This window comes from Taudactylus pleione, unplaced genomic scaffold (assembly GCF_031769625.1).
Source record: "Taudactylus pleione unplaced genomic scaffold, aTauple2 ptg000641l, whole genome shotgun sequence".
NCBI lineage: Eukaryota > Metazoa > Chordata > Amphibia > Anura > Myobatrachidae > Taudactylus > Taudactylus pleione.
In genome coordinates, this window is record NW_028285043.1 from 1,293,058 (window position 1) to 1,316,427 (window position 23,370).

A 23,370-nucleotide genomic window follows, 5' to 3' on the forward strand; every position below is an offset into this window, starting at 1 on the left:
AGATGTATTCACTGCATCTTATAGCTGCTATCAGCCTCTGTTTTTTTGGCTCAGAGCATTTTCTTTTCTAATACCTTACAGAGACTTGGTACCAGTTTGGTCTTTAGTTCAGGAAAAGAAATATAGCACTATTAGCTCATTGTATTTAATGGTTAGTTTTCTATCCTATATTGGTATGCCCAAGAGGCCTATTCATCAACACTAAAATAACGTTTTTAAGGACATTTTCCTTAATTAATGTTATTTTAGTATACATGAAGTATCTTAACACAGGAGATATCACTGATATCTTCTTGCTAAGTCCCCCTGCATTAATTTCCACACTATGTGGAAATTATGGTATTCATCAAATTCCGAAAATTATGTATTTTTGGAATTTGATGGAGGTACTGTATCCGCCACTGTGAAGTGGTGAATAGCAGGTGAGACTTACCTGCTTCCAGCTGGAGAGGTCCCCCGGCGTCTTCCTCCGGCGCTCTGTTCCCTCCTCTGGCTCTGGTGGTTGATCGGACAACTGTGGTCTCCCAGCAGAACACAATGAATAAAGTTTAGAAAGAAAAAAAAAGTTTTATTTCTAAACTGTACTGTGGTCTGCTGGGAGACCACGTGTCAGACCAGCAGGACGTAGCCGGAGGCTTCTGCGCGGGCAGGTAAGTGCGGGACGGGGGGGAGGTGGGGTTGGGGGATACACAAAATTAACGTAGCTGTAGGTAGTGCTGCACATGCGCTGGGTTTACGAATGTAACAGCACATGCGCAGCATGGATTCCAGCTACGGTAAGTTAGTGTAGAGAGGGAAAACTATCTATTTCCCAAAAAGCTGTCATCGCAAATATGACAGCTTTTCGGAATAGATAGTTATGGAGAGAGGAATGATGAATTCCTCCAGTAATTAGGTAGAACTCCATGCCAGTTCTATACTTAATTACCTCCATTGAATTTTAAGTTATGATGAATAGGCCCCCAAGTCTAGTTTCATAGAGAAAGCTCTATCAGTCAGTGATCACAGATGCTGGTAGCTCCTCCAGGACCAGGTGGGAGGTTTCTCAGCCCACTTTTCCCACAGTTGTTGGCAGAGAACTGAGCTGCTAGTAGCACAGAAAAGTACAAATTTTTAAAACTCTCCTCACCCAAAAATGATATGAAACTAATAAAACACTGCAGAAGGGAGGGCGTGTGTAAGATATAAGTGGGAATATGTGCCAATGATAAAAGTATAACACATAGACAGGGCCATAGAGAGCGGTGGTGGGCCCTGTTACTGTAGGGGCCTAAATGTGCAGGAGCAGCCATGTCCCCTACAACAAACTATGCAAAATATTATTTGTGGTGTGTCAAAGTGGTGCTGTGTGCCACACAGCGGGGTGCAGTGCGCCCCTCTGCCAGGGGCAGATCAAGGAGAGGGGCATGGTCAGTTTGATTGCTCCTCCCCTACCTCCACATTAGGTGCAGGCCGAGGAGACTACAGCTCAGCGGCAGCGCTGATATGTAAGAGGGGGCTGGGAGGGTGGTGGACCTGGATCCCCACTGGGCTCCTCCAACAGCCTGGGCCTTAGCAATTAGTACCCACTGCCCCCTTCCCTCGGGCACCCCTGCACATAGAAAGTTGGGAACAGGCATGATAAGAATATTACATTCTGTATATTAGACTCTATACTAATATCACTGTATTATACTGTTGCTAAATTGTAACTATATAATTACCGATGGACTATGCCCTTAGCATGGAGGAATTGCAAACCACATACAATTTCTGCACTGTAGAACCTGGTGGATAGAAAATAAGTAAAGTTACATTGTTGGGACATTTAAATAATGGATGAATGATTTCCAGCCAACAGTCCCCACAATTTGTGCAAATGTCCCCATTCTTTGTTTCATATTTGCCAACTGCCTAATATGATGTTTCTGTCTCTGGGCCTGATTCAGACCCGCTCACGAGCGCTGAGCGCTCGCAAGTGGGTCGATGTTACCCAAGTGCGCATGCGCACGACGGAGGCGGCTCCGTCGTGCGCATGCGCGAGACCCGAATAACAACGGCCAAGCCGTTGTTATAGGTCTCGCACCAAAGGGGGAGTGCTGTCGATGGTGATTGACAGCATGTCCCCTTTGGTGGGCGTGCCGGGGGCGTGGCTGCCCAGACGGAGGCGTTCCCATGGGAACGCCTACGGTCTGGGGCCGGCCCCACTGACATCACTAGTGATGTCATTGGGAGTGCGTTTGCCTCTGATAGAGCCAAAAGCACTCCAGGGCTTGCGGCAGCGAGACCCTACCGCAAGGGTCTCGTCGCAAGCCCGATGGTCTTGACCATCGCGACCATCATTTTGGCCGCTCGCTATAGCTGTGGGTGGTCACCCACAGCTATGCGAGCGGCCAGGAGGCCGCTCCAAAAAGGAGGAGGGACGGCCCTGATTCAGAGCGAGCGTCCGACTCTGAATCAGGGCCTCTGTGCATTGTTGCAAATTACTATATATTGAATATAGCTTATAACGGCGGGTACACACAGGAGCGATGTCGGCACGATATGACTATTTTGTGCAAATCGGATTAACATATCGGCCACATCGCTCAGTGTGTATGGCCAATATGTGCGCTCCTGCGCCCACTTGCTACACTGTCCGGTTGGTGTGCTGCATGTTCAACCGGACGATATCGCAAGCAGCTCCGTTGCAGCTAATGAAGGACAGAACTAGGTATTGCTCCGTCCTTCATTACCTCGTTCTGATGTGTACCCATGATCCGATACGTCGGCCCGTCAGACCGACATAGCAGCTGGGTACACATCGCTCAGTGTGTACCCGGAGTATATTAAGAGGAGTATTATTTATTTATGTTTATTATTTATTAACAGTTTCTTATATGGCGCAGCGTATTCCGTTGCGCTTTACAATTTGAGACAACATTAATAGAAAAAAGACTGGGTTGTAAGAGACAGACATAAAGGTAAGAGGACCCTGCTCGCAAGCTTACAATCTATACTGATGCCAGCAAGATGATGCTCAGAAAGTCATTTTCTTATAACACTCACCTTTATTACAGTCACCTTTATTTATCAGAATGGAAGGCAACGTATGGAATCAATTTCTTTTACCAAGCTCTATCACTAATCTAATGGTGTTCATCTCTCAATTAGATAGGTGAGCTTGTATGTGCACAGGAAAACAGCACCTTCATAGAAATTCATCTCCACTGCAGCTCTATCCTAAGTTTCTGGTGTTAAACCCAATATTTCTTCTCCTTAACTCAAATCCAGGGGAAGCAATCGGGAAGCCGACTGCCTAAATACCGGCAGCCGGCTTCCCGACTGTCATATCCCGGCAAGGGTGAAATGCCGGGCATCTAGATGTAGACGCCCGCATTTCCCCGATGCCGGGAGACCGGCGCCCGGCATCCCGATCGTAGTGATGCCGGGCGCCGCGAGCGGTAGCCGCGGGGGGGAGGGTTAGGTTTAGGGCTCCCGGGGGGGACTTAGGGTTAGGCTAGAGGGAGGGAGGGTTGGGGTTAATCACCCCCGGGGGGGACTTAGGGTTAGGCACCCCCCCGGGGGACTTAGGTTTAGGCAGCGGGGAAGGGGGTGGTTAGGGTTAGGCACTTGGGGGGGAAGTTAGGGTTAGGCACCCCTAAGGAGGGTTAGGTTAGGTTAGTAGATACTCACCTATCCACGATCGGGATTTCCAGCGCTGTCGGGCTTCCGCTGCTCGGAACTCTGCTGATGTCGGCCTGCCGCTGACGGGAATCGAACCCATTCCCCAAACCAGACATCAATCTGCCCAATCTGAAACTATAACCCTAATATTTACAAATAATAACCATATAGATTAGGCTAGTATTAAGCAGCTCAAACCATATAGCCAATCAAGACTAGTCATAAAAAAGAAAGGTGTCTCTGACAGAGGCTAGACCCCAGGCCATTTGTGCTATTTTGTCTGTAGACTGAAAAAAAAAATGGAGAAAAAATGATCAGGCCCCCGCAAGTTAAGAGTACCGTCCTAGGGACAATGGGCTCCACAACATTAGGGGCCAGGAAAATACTATAACATTATGGAAACTCTTGTAGAACTATAAGCAACAGTATGCACAGTTGGTGCTCTACAGATGTCCCCGTAACAAATAAAATAAAAAGTATTACCCTGCACTAAATGAAATAGTTGTGCCCCCATAAAATAAAAAGAGCAGTGCCCTGTAATGAATAAAAAGTAGCACCACTATAGTATATAAACTAAAGAAGAGAGCCCCTATAATAATTAATGAGTAGCACCCCCATAAAAAATAAATTAGTAGAGCAATGCAATAAATAAAATAGAGTAATGCCCCTATTATAAGCAAAAATAAAGAGTAGTGCCACCGTAATTAACAAAATAAAGTGTAGTGCCCCCGTAATTAATAAAGAGTAGTACTCCCGTAATTAATAAAGAGTAGTGCCCCCGTAATTAATAAAGAGTAGTACCCCCGTAATTAATAAAGAGTAGTACCCCATAATTAATAAAGAGTAGTACCCTGTGATAAATAAAGTAAAAAGTAGCGTCTCTAGGGGAAATAAAAGAAATAGTAACACGTTTAAGACCAGTTTTTCAAGTTCCCCCTTAGAGGACAGGGCCCAATCCTGTGTAGGCTGGGCTCTTACAGAATATAAGGACCTAATGCAATTTAAGAGTTTGAAAACCACCACAAATCTGGATGCAAATTGTTTCAAAACACAGATTAGTAAATGGGTTGGATCTAAAAATCACATTTGATGTGTGGCGGTTTCCCAACCACATACAAAACTGCCCCTTTGTAAAAGTCCACCTTCATGTCACTGACCATTATATGTATAGAATACCCAGCTGTGACCGGCGATGTGTTTGCCCACTTTGATGAAAGCAGCTGCACAATTCTGTTACAACTAATGTATGTCACTGCTAATACTATTGATATCCCAATCCTAAGCTACAGTATAAGACTTATACTCAGTGGCAGATGTTACCTAGGGGCTGCGAGGCTGCGCCCCCCCAGTAAAATCAGCAACTTCAATGAGCCAGTGCACTCCGTGACTGTACTGACTTCACTGTGACTGGAGGTGGCTTCCTATTAGAGGTGCCTCCTGCCAGTCACGCTAAAGACAGGCAGCCCCAGGGGAAGGTGTCTCCTCCCCCTGGGACTGCCGGTCCGTGCTGCGATCAGCAGAGAGCTGCTTGCAGTGGAAGCCGATGCTCTGCCTTTTGGGCAGCCCTACAGGGCTTATTGAGGCTGCCACCAATGCAGCCCCGAGAAACTGGTGATATGCGCATGCGCGACGCCACCACCGCTTATGCGCATGCGCAGGTCCTGATTCAATGAGCAGGCGCCGGGACCCAGGCCAGCAGCAGCGGCAGCCCCCTCAGGCAAGAGGGGAGGAGCTGCTGCTGCATATAGTCCATGCTATTACATACTGTGTTATCTATTTCTATACATCAGGAGAACCCTTTCCACTGAATACAATAGATCATTATAATATATCACATATCATAAAGTCCTTCCTCTAACCAGTGTCTCTAACAAGATATTCTCCCATATCCTCACCTTGCACTGGGGATGGTAAGGCGGCCTTTCCTCTGCAGGAGACGATGGAAATCTCCGCCACATGCATACTCCATGCCGAGTAGTAAATGCTCCTGTGTATGGTAGAAGCAATAGTATCAGTATACATGTCAGAGAGGCCAGGAGGACATGGGGAATGTCATCTTTAGACCATAAATAAGTAAAGATAAATTATATACATTATTAATTCATAAAAACTGTCCTTCGGTTATTTTCTCTTCATGGGAATATAATGGATGGTCATGGGGAAGACAAAGGGGCCTATTCATCAACACTAAAATAATGTTTTTAAGGACATTTTCCTTAAATACCGTTATTTTAGTATTCATGAAGTATCTTAACACAGGAGACATCACTGATATCTCCTGGTTAAGTCCCCCTGCGTTAATTTCCACACTCCCCGTACAATAGTATGGGGATATAGAAATTATGGTATTCATCAAAGTTGATGGAGTTACTGTCCGCCACTGTGAGGTGGCAAATAGCAGGTAACACTTACCTGTGTCAGCATGGGCAGGTCCCCCGGCATCTTCATCCGGCGCTTTGGTCCCTCCTCTGGCTCCGGTGTCTGCTCGGACACTGTTCTCCCAGCAGAACACAATAAAGTTTAGAAAAAAAAAAACTTTTTTTTTCTTCTAAACTGTACAGTGCTCTGCCGGGAGAACACGTCTGAACAGCCACCGGAGCCAGAGGCGCTGCAGCGGGCAGGTAAGTGTGGGACATGGGGAAGGTATGCGGAGGGGGAGGGGGGTTAAGAGGGACACACAAAATTACCGCAGCTGTAGGTAGTGCTGTGCATGCACTGGTTTTACGAATGTAACAGCGCATGTGCAGCACAGATTCCAGATGCGGTAAGTTAGTGTAGAGAGGGAAAACTCTCGCAATTGCAAAAGAATAGAAATCGCAAAAATGACAGCTTTTCGGAATAGATAATTATGGGGAGGAGGACTGATGAATTTCTCCGGTAATTAGGTAGAACTCCATGCGAGTTCTAAACCTAATTACCTCCAGAGAATTTTAAGTTATGATGAATAGGCCCCTATGAGAGCAGAGAGAGGGCAGGGGACACAAGGGGGAAAAATAAGTATTACAGTTTATAGAACATGTTCTATAATGTTATTACAGTCCAGTTATTATTACATAACACCAGTAACATTTTTATTTTTATACCAGAATATTATAATTGTCCTACATGCAAAGATTAATAGTAATTTTTGCATCTAAAACAAAAATAATGAATAATTGCAAAAGAGCTGCACAACTGTATTATCACTAGAAGCTGTTATCTGTAGCGCTGATCCTCAATCCACGGAGCACATGACACAAGTAATATGTAGGGGAATGTATTACTGTATAGGTGGGGGGATGGGGAAGAAATACTGTACTACAGGTGAGAGGGTAAATATATTACAGAGATTAGAGGGGAATATTTTACAGCAGTGATGGTGTTATAATCATATATCAGCAGTGGCGGAAGTTCATCCCAGATGCCTGGAGGCAAGATATCATTTAGTGCCCCCCTTATCCCCCATATTTACAGCCCTAAGTGGGGTGAATATATTATTGGTGATGGAGGAGGTGCCCCTTCAGTCCTGGCGCCCGGGGCAGGCGCCTCCATTGTCTCCTATACTTCTACCCCTGTATATCAGTAACAATATGATAAAAGGAATTATGGCCAGCTAGTTCTTAACAGTATTTCCAGGTTAGGATATCCCATCCTCATGACCTCCTATATACTCCCATGTACTAGTCCAGTAAATGCCGCCCCTCAGATTACCCCACTATTAAATGACCATCGGCTAAGATCTGTGCTATATTTAAATCAAGTAAACAGCCCAGTTCTAGCAGTGGAGGAGTAGACGGGGCAGGAGATATTGCTGTAATGATATACTGGTAGGTTAATTGACTCCCCGCAAAATTGACCATAGTGTGTATGTTTGTGAGCATGTGGTAGGGAATATAGATTGTAAGCTCCACTGGGAGATGTGAATGGTAAGATATTCTCTGTAAAGCGCTGTGGAATATGTGTGCGCTATATAAATAACTGGTAATAAATAAATAAAAATGAATGTAATACAGAAGGCAGCACACAATGGGAGAGATGTTACTGACATACACTCAGGTACAGCATTCATTTCTGTTTTCCTCTCTATCTTCAATAATCCCTTTATCACCAAGTGGCCTATTCATCGTCGCTTAATTATTACAAAAGCAAATGAAAATGAAATTTTTTACCTGTAATTGTAAAAATTAATTTATCAGGCCATTCATCAAGATATCACAGATATCTCCTACTTACCTTCCACTGGCGGAATGGCCCGCTGTCCCCATACACTAGTATGGGGACAGAATTCATCAAGCTCCAAAAATACATTATTTTCGGAGCTTGAGTGCGGGAGCATTCGCCATCTTGTGTATCACAACCTGCTCCTTCCCTATGGAAAGGAGGTCTGGGTTGCGAAGAAGGATCCTTTTGTATCCCTCCGCCCCTGTCCACTCCTTCCGTCAGATGTCGGGGCTCCTGTGCGCATGCGTGACCTATAGGTTACACATGCGCACTAGCAGCACTGCTCCAAAAGGAGTAGTGAAAAGATTCACGGCTCTGATAGGAGCAGTGATGCCGCTCGCCGTAAAGCTGATTTTCAGGTCACCTGTCACCGCACCGGAGCAATGCTGAATCGGCAAGTTAGAATGTTAATTATCGGGGGTCCCCAATAATTAACGTCATGAATAGACCCCCAAGTGATGTAGATACCGTTTACAAGCAGTTTTGAAAATGTATTATATATATATATGGTGCCAGCATATTCTGTTGTGCTTTACATCTAGATGAGATTTAATTTTTAAAAAGAAAAGTCACAGCAGAATATTAGCATACAGTCAGGTGCATAAATATTGGGACATTGACAGAATTCTCATATTTTGGCCTCTATTCACCACCACAATGGCATTGAAATGAAACAAACAAGATGTGCTTTAACTGCAGACTTTCAGATTTAATTTGAGGGTAATTACATCCAAATCAGGTGAACGGTGTAGGAATTACAACGGTTTCTATATGTGCCTCCCACTTTTTAAGGGGCCAAAAGTAATGGGGCTATCAACTCAAAAGCTATTTCATGGACAGGTGTGGGCTATTCCCTCGTTATTTCATTATCAATTAAGCAGGTAAAAGGTCTGGAGTTGATTCTAGGTGTGACATTTGCATTTGGAATCAGTTGCTGTCGACTCTCAATATGAGATCCAAAGAGCTGTCACTATCAGTGAAGCAAGCCATCATTAGGCTGAAAAATCAACACAAACCCATCAGAGAGATAGCAAAAACATTAGGTGTGGCCAAATCAACTGTTTGGAACATTCTTAAAAAGAAAGAACGCACCGGAGAGTTCAGCAACACCAAAAGACCCGGAAGACCACGGAAAACAACTGTGGTGGATGACAGAAGAATTATTTCCCTGGTGAAGAAAAACCCCTTCACAACAGTTGGCCAAATCAAGAACACTCTCCAGGAGGTAGGTGTATATGTGTCAAAGTCAACAATCAAGAGAAGACTTCACAAGAGTGAATATAAAGGGTTCACCACAAGATGTAAACCATTGGTGAGCCACAAAAACAAGAAGACCAGATTAGAGTTTGCCAAACAACATCTAAAAAAGCCACTACAGTTCTGGAACATCATCCTATGGACAGATGAGACAAAGATCAACTTGTACCAGAGTGATGGGAAGAAAAGAGTATGGAGAAGGAAAGGAACTGCTCATGATCCAAAACATACCACCTCATCAGTGAAGCATAGTGGTGGTAGTGTCATGGCGTGGGCATGTATGGCTGCCAATAGAACTGGTTTCCTTGTATTTATTGATGATGTGACTGCTGACAAAAGCAGCAGAATGAATTCTGAAGTGTTTCGGGCAATATCATATGCTCATATTCAGTCAAATGCTTCAGAACTCATTGGACGGTGCTTCACAGTGTAGATGGACAATGACCCGAAGCATACTGCAAAAGCAACCAAAGAGTTTTTTAAGGCTAAAAAGTTGAATGTTATGCAATGGCCAAGTCACTCCCCTGACCTGAATCCGATTGAGCATGCATTTCACTTGATGAAGACAAAACTGAAGGGAAAATGCCCCAAGAACAAGCAGGAACTGAAGACATTTGCAGTAGAGGCCTGGCAGAGCATCACCAGGGATGAAACCCAGCGTCTGGTGATGTCTATGTGTTCCAGACTTCAGGCTGTAATTGCCTGCAAAGGATTTGCAACAAAGTATTAAAAAGTGAAAGTTAGATTTAGGATTGTTTAGTTTGCCCCATTACTTTTGGCCCCTTAAAAAGTGGGAGGCACATATAGAAACCGTTATAATTCCTACACCGTTCACCTGATTTGGATGTAATTACCCTCAAATTAAATCTGAAAGTCTGCAGTTAAAGCACATCTTGTTTATTTCATTTCAAAGACATTGTGGTGGTGAATAGAGGCCAAAATATGAAAATTCTGTCAATGTCCCAATATTTATGCACTTGACTGTATATGGTACGTATGGATATTAAGCAATAAAGAAGCAATCACAGCAGTACCTTGGTCTGCAGAGCAAAGTAGGCATGTGTGAGGAAGGCGCTCCCATGTGCAACTTCTAACACCCTCCGTTCCACAAACGCGAGTTCTTTGCCCTCGGCGAGCAGATCCCTCTTCTTGATGACCTTGACAGCCAACAACTGGCTGCTACGTGAGTCTGCTGCCAACAGGACCTAGAGGAAATATCACAGTGTCAGCCTCATAAACAACACAGGAACATGAAGGCAAATGTGTTGTTGTCCAACAAGCAGTGGCGTAACTAGGGTATATGGAGCCCAGGGCAAATTTTAAAATGGAGCCCCCCCTCCTATGTGGCGCGAAGAGAAGAGAGGCGTGGTCACAAGGGGCATGGCCACGTAAAAATGGGGCATGTCAACATGACACACAGCTCTCTCTCATCACTCTGAACATTCCTTTCCATTCCATATGCACCCCCAGTAGTGCCCCTTATACAGTGCCCCCAGTAGTGGTCTCCCGTATGCATGCAAGTAGTGATCCCCCTTATGCAGTGCCCCATGTAGTGGTCCCCCTTATGCAGGCCCTCAGTAGTGATCCCCCCTATCCAGTGCCCCTTATACAGTACCCCCAGTAGTGTTCCTCCTTCTGCAGTCCCCCAGTAGTGATCCCCCTATCCAGTGCCCCTTATACAGTGCCCCCTGAGGTGGTCCTCCCTATTCAATGCCCCCAATAGTCCCCCCCATGCAGTGCCCCCAGTAGTGGTCCCCCTTATGCAGGCCCTCAGTAGTGATCCCCCTATCCAGTGCCCCTTATACAGTACACCCAGTAGTGTTCCCCCTTCTGCAGGCCCCCAGTAGTGATCCCCCTATCCAGTGCCCCTTACACAGTGCCCCCTGTAGTGGTCCTCCCTATTCAATGCCCCCAGTAGTCCCCCCATGCAGTGCCCAAAGGAGTAGCCCCCTCCCCAGTAGTGCCCCCAGTAGTGGGTCCTCCCCCCGATGCAGTGCCCCAGTAGTAGCCCTCTCCCCAGTAGTGGTCCCCCCCCCACCCCGATGCAACACACGAGTTAAAGAAAAACCACTTACCTTAATCCCGGCTCCTGCTCCCACTGCCGTCCAAACCACCGGGCTTTCGCGCTCTGCATTATGGGAGAGACGTTGTGACGTCTCTCCCGTTAGCCACTGCAGGAGCCGGAAGACCAAGCTCATGAGTGAGCTCCAGCCCGGCTCTTGCAGCGGGCACAGCAGCCAATGAGAGTCTGTCTGACTCTCATTGGCTAGTGATTAACACACACATTGCTGCCGGGCGGCGGCGATGTGTGTGCAGCAGCAGCAGCCAATGAGAGTCTGTCTGACTCATTGGCTGCTGGCTGGTTAACACACACATCGCCGCCGCACTGGCCAGTGGCGGAACTCCCGGAGACAATGGAGTCAGTTGCCGCCGGGCGCCCAGCCCTGAAGGGGGCATCTGGCTCCATTGTCTCCAGGGACCCGGCCGTTCCACTTCCTTCCACCGCATCTATACCTACCCCTATACCGCTACCGCCGGCTTCACTAGTCTGTAAATAAAAGAAAGCCAGAGAGAGGAGCCGCTGAGCTGAGCGCCAATCAGCATCAGCGGCGCTCCTCCTCCGGCTCCACTACACACTCTGTGCTCTCGGCGGGCCGCGGACGTCACCACGTATCATGTGACCGCCCGCGACCTCATCCTGCACCTGCCCCGTGCTCCTCTGAAGAGCCGCCCGACACTGCAGAGTGCAGACGGACCGTGGTGGTGGAGACACTGTCTGTGGAGAGTGCGGCTGGGACCCGGGAGACAGGATCTGCGTGGTGGACCACCTCCCGGAGAAATAAAACTGGCTGATCGGGAGCCGGCAGCCCCTGCTGTCTGAGAGCTCAGCCACAGGTAAGAGCTCCCCTCCCTTTGCCCCCCAGAACTATCACCTCCCTCTCCCTTTGGGTTCTGCCATGTTGCCCACTCCTATTACCCTGTACCTCAGCTTTTGCATGTCCTCGAATATTAGCAATGCCCCCTCTCTCTGCTAGTCCATGATAAGTTTCTGAAGCCCCCTCTATTGCCAAGCCCCTGCCTCGCACCCTCTTGCCAGTCACAGTCCTGCATCACCCTCCTGGCAGCTACCAGCAGTCCCCATTGGAATTGTCTTCTCCTCTCTATGCGTCCCCTAAACCTGGGAGGGGGCGGTAGGAGACAGGATGGATGGAGAGGCGGCCCGGAATAGCTGTTTACCTGCACCGGGGACGTGGGACAGCACCTTTCTGCGAGGGAAGGAATATTGTATCCGTGGCGTAGTGTAAAATCCATCAAAGGCTGGAGAGGAGGAGAAGATGAGAGGGCGGGCAGCAGCAGCAGCAGCACACATAGCTATCTACTGTATGTGCAGGACAGGCTGATGATCTATACTTACTATATATTATATGTGTGGCACGGAGATTATATATATATACATATCATGGGCAGGGTTATGATTAATCTTTATACTGGAGAACCAAATATAACTGTTCTGGGTGCGCCAGGACGTATTGTGATACATACTATAGGACAGTGACAGATACAGGGGCAGAACTATGGGAGACAATGGAGGCGCCTGCCGCCGGGCTCCAGCTCTAAAGAGGGCACCTCCTCCATTGTCCACAACATATTCACCCCACTTAGGGCTGTAACTATGTACCATCATGGCCCTTCATGGCACCTGATAAGCCACCATACACTAGTGGAGAACTCCGTGTCAGACCATCAGCTGCTGTCTTAGTCTATCTATAGCCTGTCTGCATGAGAATTGCTACATTACAGTGTCAGCGGCTGTGACGGGGGGGCACCAAATTATAACTTGCCTCCGGGCGTCTAGGATGAACTTACGCCACTGGCGCTGGCGGCGATATGTGTGTAAATACACCAGCCGGAGCCCGCCTCCCACCCTCCGCCTGGCGCTATTGGGTAGGCGTTTAGGGGGAGGGAAGGGGCTCGGCTGTGTGTGCAGCACAGGACCGGTGCTGGGCGCATGGAAGCCTAGCACCGGTCCTGAGTAAATGTGTAGCAGTGACCGCACTCACTGCGGTCAGCGCTACACTGGCTATCTAGGGCAGGTCGGTACCGTGGTTGGCGGTGCCCCCCTGCGCCATGGGTCCCACGGCATCCAGGGCACGTGCCCGCTCACCCTGCCCTAGTTACCCCACTGCCAACAAGGATTTTACTATTTTATTAAATAAGACAGAACAATAAGAAGCTTTTGGTCTGCACTGTCATTTTCCCCAACCCATAATACAATTTAGCTAAGGCCGCGGACGTGAGGATGAGGCTCCAAGTGGACCTGGGACAGGTACTTTGTATATGTACCTCCCTCCACCCCCTCTCAGCTTCTCTGTCTGCTGGAGAAAAAGTTTGCAGCCACTGATGTGAGGAGTTGTATGAATGTAAATCAGTCTGTGCTAAGGCCCTGATTCAGAGCCGGACGCTCTGACAGAGCGCTTTTAGAACGGCCTCCTGGCCGCTCGCATAGCTGTGGGTGACCACCCACAGCTATAGCGAGCGGCCAGGAAGATGGTCGCGATGGTCAAGACCATCACGACCATTGGGCTTGCGATGAGATCCTTGTGGTAGGGTCTCGTTGCCGCAAGCCCCAGAGAGATTTCGGCTCTAACAGAGCCGGAATCTCTCCACTGACATCACTTGTGATGTCAGGGGGGCCCAGCCCCAAACGGTAGGCGTTCATATGGGAACGCCTCTGTTTGGGCAGCCACCCCCCGGCCCGCCCACCAATGGGGGAGTGCTGTCACTCAACATCGACAGCACGCCCCCTTTGGTACGAGACCCGGAGCGACGGAGTGCCCGTCGCTATCCGGGTCTCGCGCATGCGCATGACTGAGCCGGCCCTGGCCTGCGCATGTGCTTTGGGCCACCATCGACCCGGTTGCGAGCGCTCAGCGCTTGCGACCGGGTCTGAATCAGGCCCTAAGTGTGCATTAGATGCAGTATTGTACCTAGTTTTCCCACTTTGCACATATAGACTTGAATTATCTATTATTTATTTTAACAAAGGATTTGCTGCTGCTCTCATACTGTATGTGATTGGCTGAGCAGTGTAAGAGATCGCTCCTGCTTAGCTACCTATTACCTTTTCCTACTCACTGGAGCTTAAATCATTTGGTGTAGGGACAGTCAGGTGCTTCTCGGGAGTGAACCATTCATTCGAAGGGGCAGATTCAATTAGCCGTGAGTCATTAAGTTTGTTTTGTTAGCTAAAGTACCCGGAACTATTCAATTATAGACACTTGAGCAGCTCAGAGCCAGCAGGTAGCAGTGGTGCCAAAAGGGGGAGCGGGTACTGTTTACCGGGGCCTGGGCTTGTGTGAGGGACCCGGTAGGGGCCCAGGGTTGCCCCCTTCCCCTGTAACATTTCTGGAGATCGCACCCACTGAGCAGCACCAGCATCCTCTTTCTGAGTGATGTGTGAGGGGATGTGTATCTTTTAATTTGCCCCCAGGACCCAGGGGCATTTCTAGAGAGGAGGGGGCCCATGTGCAGTCTCCGACACGGGCCCCCTCCTCTCTGTCCGGCGACCGGCAGCGTACTGAGCTGTGTGCAGTCAGCACCGGAGTTATAGACTCTGGGCCCAGACTCTATAGAGTATGCGCTAGTCACCGGGAAAACGGCCGCGGTGGCCATTTTCTCTGTACTGTGCAAACGATTGTAAAATGGCTGCGCCTGCCATTTTCCGGTCGTTTTTACAACGATGAATCCCTGCACCGACGTGGACTCCGGTAGGTAAATAATACTATGGGTGCAGGGTGTGCCCCGCGCACCCTGGACCTATTATGGAGACAGCAAGAGGTACTGGCAGTTAATGCTAATTTCTCCTTGTACCTCTGGATGCTGGAAGTATAAACAAGCTTTAGCTGCTGTTCCTGGGCTGCTTGTGGGTTTGTAATTGAATAGCTCTGAGCACATTTGTAGGGGGACAGACCGCAAGACTCAATCTGTGGCTAATTTCATCTGGCCCATATGTTTTTTCTCTTTCCCATATGGATTACCATATTCCCCAGCATAAGAAAGAAAGAAGATGCTAGGTAGGTATTTATTATGGGCGCAGCATTGTTTTCTTGAACAACTAATTATTAGTTATGCTTTTTTTTATAATCAGTGACATGATTTATTTCTTTATAATCAGTGACATGATTTATTTCTTTATAATCAGTGACATGATTTATTTCTTTATAATCAGGGACATGATTTATTTCTTTATAATCAGTGACATGATTTATTTCTTTATAATCAGTGACATGATTTATTTCTTTATAATCAGTGACATGATTTATTTCTTTATAATCAGTGACATGATTTATTTCTTTATAATCAGGGACATGATTTATTTCTTTATAATCAGTGACATGATTTATTTCTTTATAATCAGGGACATGATTTATTTCTTTATAATCAGTGACATGATTTATTTCTTTATAATCAGTGACATGATTTATTTCTTTATAATCAGTGACATGATTTATTTCTTTATAATCAGTGACATGATTTATTTCTTTATAATCAGTGACATGATTTATTTCTTTATAATCAGTGACATGATTTATTTCTTTATAATCAGGGACATGATTTATTTCTTTATAATCAGTGACATGATTTATTTCTTTATAATCAGTGACATGATTTATTTCTTTATAATCAGTGACATGATTTATTTCTTTATAATCAGTGACATGATTTATTTCTTTATAATCAGGGACATGATTTATTTCTTTATAATCAGTGACATGATTTATTTCTTTATAATCAGGGACATGATTTATTTCTTTATAATCAGTGACATGATTTATTTCTTTATAATCAGGGACATGATTTATTTCTTTATAATCAGTGACATGATTTATTTCTTTATAATCAGTGACATGATTTATTTCTTTGTAATCAGGGACATGCTTTATATCTTTAGGCTCAAGAGCATACTTTATTTGTTTAGACCATAGTTATTATTCGTTTATAGATGCAATATTTATTGTAATATATTTTCATAGTACTATCCTGGTATCCAATGGCCAGGGGTAAAAGGAGAGGCCTGGAAGCTTAGATATTAAACCCCTCATCTGATTTCTGTTTGCAAACTGCATTCTAATCCACAGTTTAGTACATTTACTCTTGTAATACCTTTAATGCCACAGATTTGTACCTTGCAGGTTGCATTTCAGTGAAACAGCATTTCTTGTACAGTGTAAAGACAAACATCACACACATACAAAAGTGCCACATGTAATAAAGGCAATATTAATTTAAACCATAACTTATGTTGCGTGGCAAATTTATCGAAACAATGGAAATGTTAAATTTAATAAAAGGTGTAATTCCAGGGTCGGATTAATAAATGGGGCGGGTGGAGCTGCAGGCCCATCGTGAAAATTGTCTCGCCACCCAAAAGATTAGCTGGTAGTGTTGACAAAAAAAAAAAATCCTGTCACAGGCTGCCAGCTGCCTTGTGCTGCCTGTGGGGGGACATTAACTACAGGTGCCCATCCACTAGACGATTAAGTTGAGCGATTGGACGATAACAATCGTTTGCAAATCATTTGCAAAAGTGTCTAATACAACCAGCGAGGTGCGTGCCCACTGGTCGTTTAGACATCTATCATCTTGCAAACATGCTGATCAAACTGACGATAACGTCAGGTTGAGCATGTTTGCAGATGATGATTGAGCCTGTACTGAACGACTGCTCGTTCAGTGCAGGCTCATCACATACTGACAAACGACTGCACGATTACAATGTCGTAATTGTGCAGTCGTTTTCATGTCTGCTAGTGGATGGGCACCTTTAAATTGAAGTGCTGCTGCTAGTGCTGTAGGATAAGCAGAGGGAGGGGGTGTGTTCTGAGGACAGGGGGCGTGGCTAAATGGACCATTGTACTGCCTCCTGCCTGCTTATCTGGCTGCTCTGGTATCATGGAGCAGAGGGCTTATCTGTGACAACTAGAACAACCAGTACCTGACCTACAAGATAAGAGAGAGTTTAACTACTGTTTAAGTATGTGTGTGTAAGTGTCTCAAACTATGTGTGACTCGCAAGCGGGTCGTTGGTGAGGACCTGCGCATGTGCAGCGGCCGATGTGCTCGTGCGCAAGCCCCGGAGCGAGTGACAAAATTCACTTGCTCCGGGGCTCACTACAAAAGGGGCGGCTGTCGATGTTGATCGACAGCTCGTCTAATTTTGTAGGTGGGGAGGGGGGTGGCCGGACAAACGGAGGCGTTCCTGAAGGAACGCCTGCCGTTTGTAGGTGGCCCTACTGACATCAACAGTGATGTCAGTAGGTAGCTTCCTGCTCTGTTAGAGCAGGAAGCTACCTGGGGCTTGCGTTAGATGAGACCCTACCCCAAGGGTCTCGTCGCATGCCCAGATGGTCACGATGGTCTCGACCATCACCTGGTCACTCGCTAAAAGCTTAGCGAGTGGCCAGGAGGCCGGCAAGAAAAAACAAAGCGGCCGCCCTCATTCAGAGCGAGCGCTCGCTTTTTGCGAGCAGCTCTGAATGAGGTCCTATGTGTGCATGTATGATGCTCTGTATGTGTGACCCTGTATGTTTATCTGCATAGAAATGAGATCTGCTGCATGTGTGACTGCATATGTGATCTGCTGCATGTGTGACTGCATATGTGACCTGCTGCATATGTGACTACATACGTGACCTGCTGCATGTGTGACTGCATATGTGACCTGCTGCATGTGTGACTAAATATGTGACCTGCTGCATGTGTGACTGCATATGTGACCTGCTGCATGTGTGAGTGCATATGTGATCTGCTGCATATGTGACCTGCTTTATGTGTGACTGCATATGTTACCTGCTGCATGTGTGACTGCATATGTGACCTGCTGCATGTGTGACTGCATATGTGACCTGCTGCATGTGTGACTGCATATGTGACCTGCTGCATGTGTGACTAAATATGTGACCTGCTGCATGTGTGACTAAATATGTGACCTGCTTCATGTGTGACTGCATATGTGACCTGCTGCATGTGTGACTGCATATGTGACCTGCTGCATGTGTGACTAAATATGCGATCTGCTGCATGTGTGACTACATATGTGACCTGCTGCATGTGTGACTGCATATGTTACCTGCTGCATGTGTGACTGCATATGTGATCTGCTGCATGTGTGACTGCATAGGTGATCTGCTGCATGTGTGACTGCATAGGTGATCTGCTGCATGTGTAACTGCATATGTGATCTGCTGCATGTGTGACTGCATATGTGATCTGCTGCATGTGTGACTGCATATGTGACCTGCTGCATGTGTGACTAAATATGTGACCTGCTGCATGTCTGACTACATATGTGACCTGCTGCATGTGTGACTGCATATGTTACCTGCTGCATGTGTGACTGCATATGTGACCTGCTGCATGTGTGACTGCATAGGTGATCTGCTGCATGTGTGACTGCATATGTGATCTGCTGCATGTGTGACTGCATATGTGATCTGCTGCATGTGTGACTCCCTGTATATGCATACATGTTACATACGTTTTTCTTATGTGATGGAATTGGTGTGAAATGCTCCTTGTATTTACCGCCTACTAGTAACTCCCTGTTACTGTCTCTATCTCATTTATTGGGGGCAATTCCATTCAGCGCAATGTTGAATAGTCCTAGGAAGGAATTCCTAGAGCTATACAATTGACCACGCTGTTAGGTCCAACTAGAATCACTAAATGGCGCACATCCACTACACGATTAAAATGAGCGATTGAACAATAACGATGAATCATTGTCAAATCGTTCATTAAAATGTCTAAAACGACCAGCAATGCGCGCTCCCGCTGGTCATTTTAGACATCTATCGGGCAAACATGCTGAACAACCTGACAATAAGGTCAGGTTGAGCATGTTAGGGGATGATTGATGTGACTACACTGACCGACTGCTCGTTCAGTGTGGGCACAGCACATACTGTCAAACGAGTGCACGATTACAATGTTGCAATCCTGCAGTCGTTTTGAGGTCTGCTAGTGGATGTGTGCCTTAAGTTGAATAATGCGGGTTACGGCGCCATAAGCTTGGTGTTTAGTCGTGGTAACCGGCATTCTCTGACTAAAGTGCCGGCCGCGAGGCTGTTAGCTCCGCGCTAAGCCAGAAAATAGCATTGCAGCCAGCACTGAAGTTGGATTTCTGTTTGCAACTCAGGAGGGTGCGAGCAGATATCCTGTAGTATGACTTAACAACACAGTGAATTGAATAGCTTTGGGAACTCCTTACTGGGGCTATTCAACATCATGCTGAGTTGAATTGCCCCCATTATGACTATGCTATTAATTTTAGACTTTTAATTAATTTTATTATATATGTAGGGCGTGGTCTAAACTGATGTGAGAAGTTGAGGTCCTCTGCTATCTCCAGAAGCAGCGCTGACCCGGAGGCTCCTATAGCGGTGGCGACTAAGAGATCTGCCAGCTGAGAAGAGCTGATTAATGGGCTGTGTACAAAGGTGGCGATTCAATTCCAAAGCAGAAAAACAGCTGCGTGCTCGGCACTTTGGTCGGATTTCTCTCCACATCCCCAGGGGGGTGCGAGAAGAAATCCTTTAGCAGCCCAAACAGTGCGGTGAATTGAATGGCTGTGGGAGCTCCCTCCCGTGGCTATTCAACATCGCGTTGAATTTAATCGCCCCCATAGTTCTTAGCCTTGATGTATGTGAGCATTATTACAAGTAAAATTATACTTTTTATACTATTCTCATGAGTGCGCTATTCCTACTATCTGCATATATATATATTTTATTTTTTTTTAAAGAATTTTTATATATATATATCACATGGGACAGATCTTGGCGGATCATATATATGTCAATGATGGTGACACTCGGTAATAAAACTATGCTTAACTGCAGACAGTAGGAACCAACGTTTCAATACTTTATTGTATTGTCTTCAAGGTACCGTGAAGACGATGCAATAAAGTATGGAAACATTGGTATATATTTTCTGCAGTTAAGCATCATTTATTAATGAGTGCCGTTGTCATTGGAATCTGTATTGTGGGTTCACTTGATGGACACCTGCAAGTATATATGTGTGTGTGTACAGGCATAAATGATTGTGTATATATACATATAATTATATATATTATTACTATGTCATCACAGCGTACTGCAGTCATGATAGGATGATGGGCAGCGTTCGGAATCAGACATGGTGTCATAGGATATAAGGTGAGCTTTATTCTTTTAGTTTTGTGCATACTCCTGCTGAGCTGATAGGTGTGATATATTTTGTCAACAGTGAGAATGTCGACAGCATTATGTTCTGAATGACGACATTCAGGATGTTAACAATATAATGCAGGATTACATTATGTAGATGGATGCTCAGGGGTACCAATTATATGTGCTGCAGATTTATTGAGACTTTTTTCTTTTTAGATCTAGTTGATTTGTACATTTTCTATGATTAGGTCTCTAATGCAGTTGTTACATTCTCTTTATTATATATGTGGTTTATTGGCTTATTATGATTAGTGTATCATGCTCACAGTATCATTATGTTTGTATATGTGCTATTACCTACTTGCATGTACTTGGGATTATTTCTATTTATGTATACACTCTGTTTCTATAGTAACCAAGCAAACTCCGAAAAGGATGTGCCGAGGTGGACACAGCCGCCAATTGTAGCCTGCCGGTCCAATGCTAGAAACTCACATTTGAATATATAAGGTTAGTGTTTTATGATGTACATTGGGCCTGATTCAGAGTTGTACACAGTCTCTGGACGCAGCTGCTCTGCGATAATATGTAAAAGTAGCAGGATGCTTTTGTGATCCACAGCTGCATGGCATCACCTGCATGAACATCGGTCATCTAAGTAACCCTCAGGTTACCCAAGATGGCCGTGAGTTTCACGCTTCCGGGGCCAGTGGAGCTGCGTCCAAGGATGCAGCCACTAACCTTGGTACGCCCAGAAAAACGGGGTTGACACGCCACCACTTTCTGTAAAAACCACTTCCCCTTTCCCAAACAACCACAAAGAGCAAAATTTACTAAGCAGCGGGTTCTAAACGCCGGGAATTTGGTGGCGGTTTTGCGGCGGTTTCTAAATGACAGCCCTGTTCTATTCTATTCTAAAATGTGTTATGACGGTGGTTTTGCAGCGGTTTTGGCCTTAGTAAATCTGCGGATAGCAAAACCGCCACCAAACCGCCGGAGGTTAGAACCCGCCGCTTAGTAAATTTTGCCCAGAATGTCAATCATACTGCGGTTTAGAGAGCACTGTGACCATTGTCACAGACACAGATATGCACATGCGCAGTACAGATCCTACGCATGTGCAGAATGACAAAGATCGGAGATGTACGTAAACTATCGGGCTTGCGTACATCTCTCAATCAGGCCCACTGTTCCCTGAGGAGATAATTACACTCTGAGAGATTGGAATGCAAGTGTTTACTGCTGACTCATCTGTTTAACAGTTCCCTGAGTGCCGATTGCATCTGGGCAATAGGAGTGATGGACACATAAGTGACAATGGCAAGGTTAGAAATAATGATTTTTATTTGAAATAATTTTGTCCTTCAAACTTTGCTTTCTCCAAAGAATGCTCCTTTTGCAGCAATTACAGCATTGCAGACCTTTGGCATTCTAGCTGTTCATTTGTTGAGGTAATCTGAAGAAATTTCACCCCACACTTCCTGAAGCACCTGCCACAAGTTGGATTGGCTTGATGAACACTTCTTGCGTACCATACGGTCAGTAGAAAAGAGAGGGGGGTTTAACCACCTATTGTTCCTCAGCACACTGAACCATACCAGCAACAATATATGAACACTATATGGTAATAGAATTTCAGAGATATTAGTTGCATGCATTTGCAAATACATGGGAAACTGCTAGGCCTCGTCAAGGCTTCTCTGTCACTAGCAGTCCCTACACTAAACGGTTCACGTCCGGGGGGCAGAGCACCCCAACTTAAGTCCAGCCCAGGACCCCCCCAGGGCATCACACGAAAAATGGAAAAAGGGGTGACTCCCAGGTAAGCTGGCTCTCAATTCGGATGCATTTATGTATGTGCCTTTATCGTGAGGCCTTACATTTGCCAAAAAATATATATGTGCCTTTATTATGAGGCTTTAATTGGCATACATTACATTTGGGGTGAGCGTTTGGGGCGTAGGGACCCCGAGGCTGCTCTGGCTGGGCCTCCTGAGGGCATCACCACTTAATACTCATAGTTACTTTTCACATCACCTTTTTATGTTTGTTTATTATTCATGTAATTTTTCACATATATTTTAACCCCTTAACACTTAGTAATTACTCGCACACTTCTATACTTTACACCGCACTGTCATTCTTTTTCCATTTTTCGTGTGATGCCCTGGGGGGTCCTGGGCTGGACTTAATTTGGGGTGCTCTGCGCCCCGGATGTGAACCGTTTAGTGTAGGGACTGCTAGTGACAGAGAAGCCTTGACGAGGCCTAGCAGCATCCCATGTATTTGCAAATGCATGCAACTAATATCTCTGAAATTCTACTACCATATAGTTTTCATATATTGTTGCTGGTATGGTTTAGTGTGCTGAGGATCAATAGGGGGTTAAACCCCCCTCTCTTTTCTACTTGGTATGACCCCTCCCTTTCATGCACCTGTAAAAGTACTACCAGATTGATTGAGCAGCTGACATTTTTTTGTTTGTACCATACGGTCAAGCTGCTCCCACAACAGCTCAATGGGGTTGAGATCTGGTGACTGCTTTGGCCACTCCATTACAGACAGAATACCAGCTGCCTGCTTCTTTCCTAAATAGTTCTTGCATGATTTGGAGGTGTGCTTTGGGTCATTGTCCTGTTGTAGGAGGAAATTGGCTCCAATCAAGTGCTGTCCACAGGGTATGGCATGGCGTTGCAAAATGGAGTGATAGCCTTCCTTATTCAAAATCCCTTTTACCTTGTACAAATCTCCCACTTTACCAGCACCAAAGCAGCCCCAGACCATCACATTACCTCCACCATGCTTGACAGATGGCATCCGGCACTCTTCCAGCATCTTTTCTCTTGTTCTGCATCTCACAAATGTTCTTCTGTGTGATCCAAACACCTCAAACTTCGATTCGTCTGTCCATAACAGTTTTTTCCAATCTTTCTCTGTCCAATGTCTGTTTTCTTTTGCCCATATTAATCTTTCCTTTTATTGGCCAGTCTTAGATATGGCTTTTTCTTTGCCACTCTGCCTAGAAGGCCAGCATCCCGGAGTCGCCTCTTCA

At 45.9% G+C, this 23,370-nt stretch overlaps 1 protein-coding gene across 1 annotated transcript in view; it reads right to left on the reverse strand.

Annotated features, from left to right (window-relative positions):
- The window catches only part of LOC148479059 (protein kinase C delta type-like), a 61,507-nt gene that overhangs the window by 18,671 nt on the left and 19,466 nt on the right, over positions 1–23,370 (reverse strand). The window contains exons 3-5 of the mRNA XM_088455013.1: positions 10,137–10,307; positions 5,541–5,632; positions 1,704–1,766 (exon numbers count right to left, since the gene is read on the reverse strand). Of these exons, the coding sequence (XP_088311139.1) occupies positions 1,704–1,766; positions 5,541–5,632; positions 10,137–10,307 (326 nt within the window). The remainder of the gene's footprint in view (positions 1–1,703; positions 1,767–5,540; positions 5,633–10,136; positions 10,308–23,370) is intronic.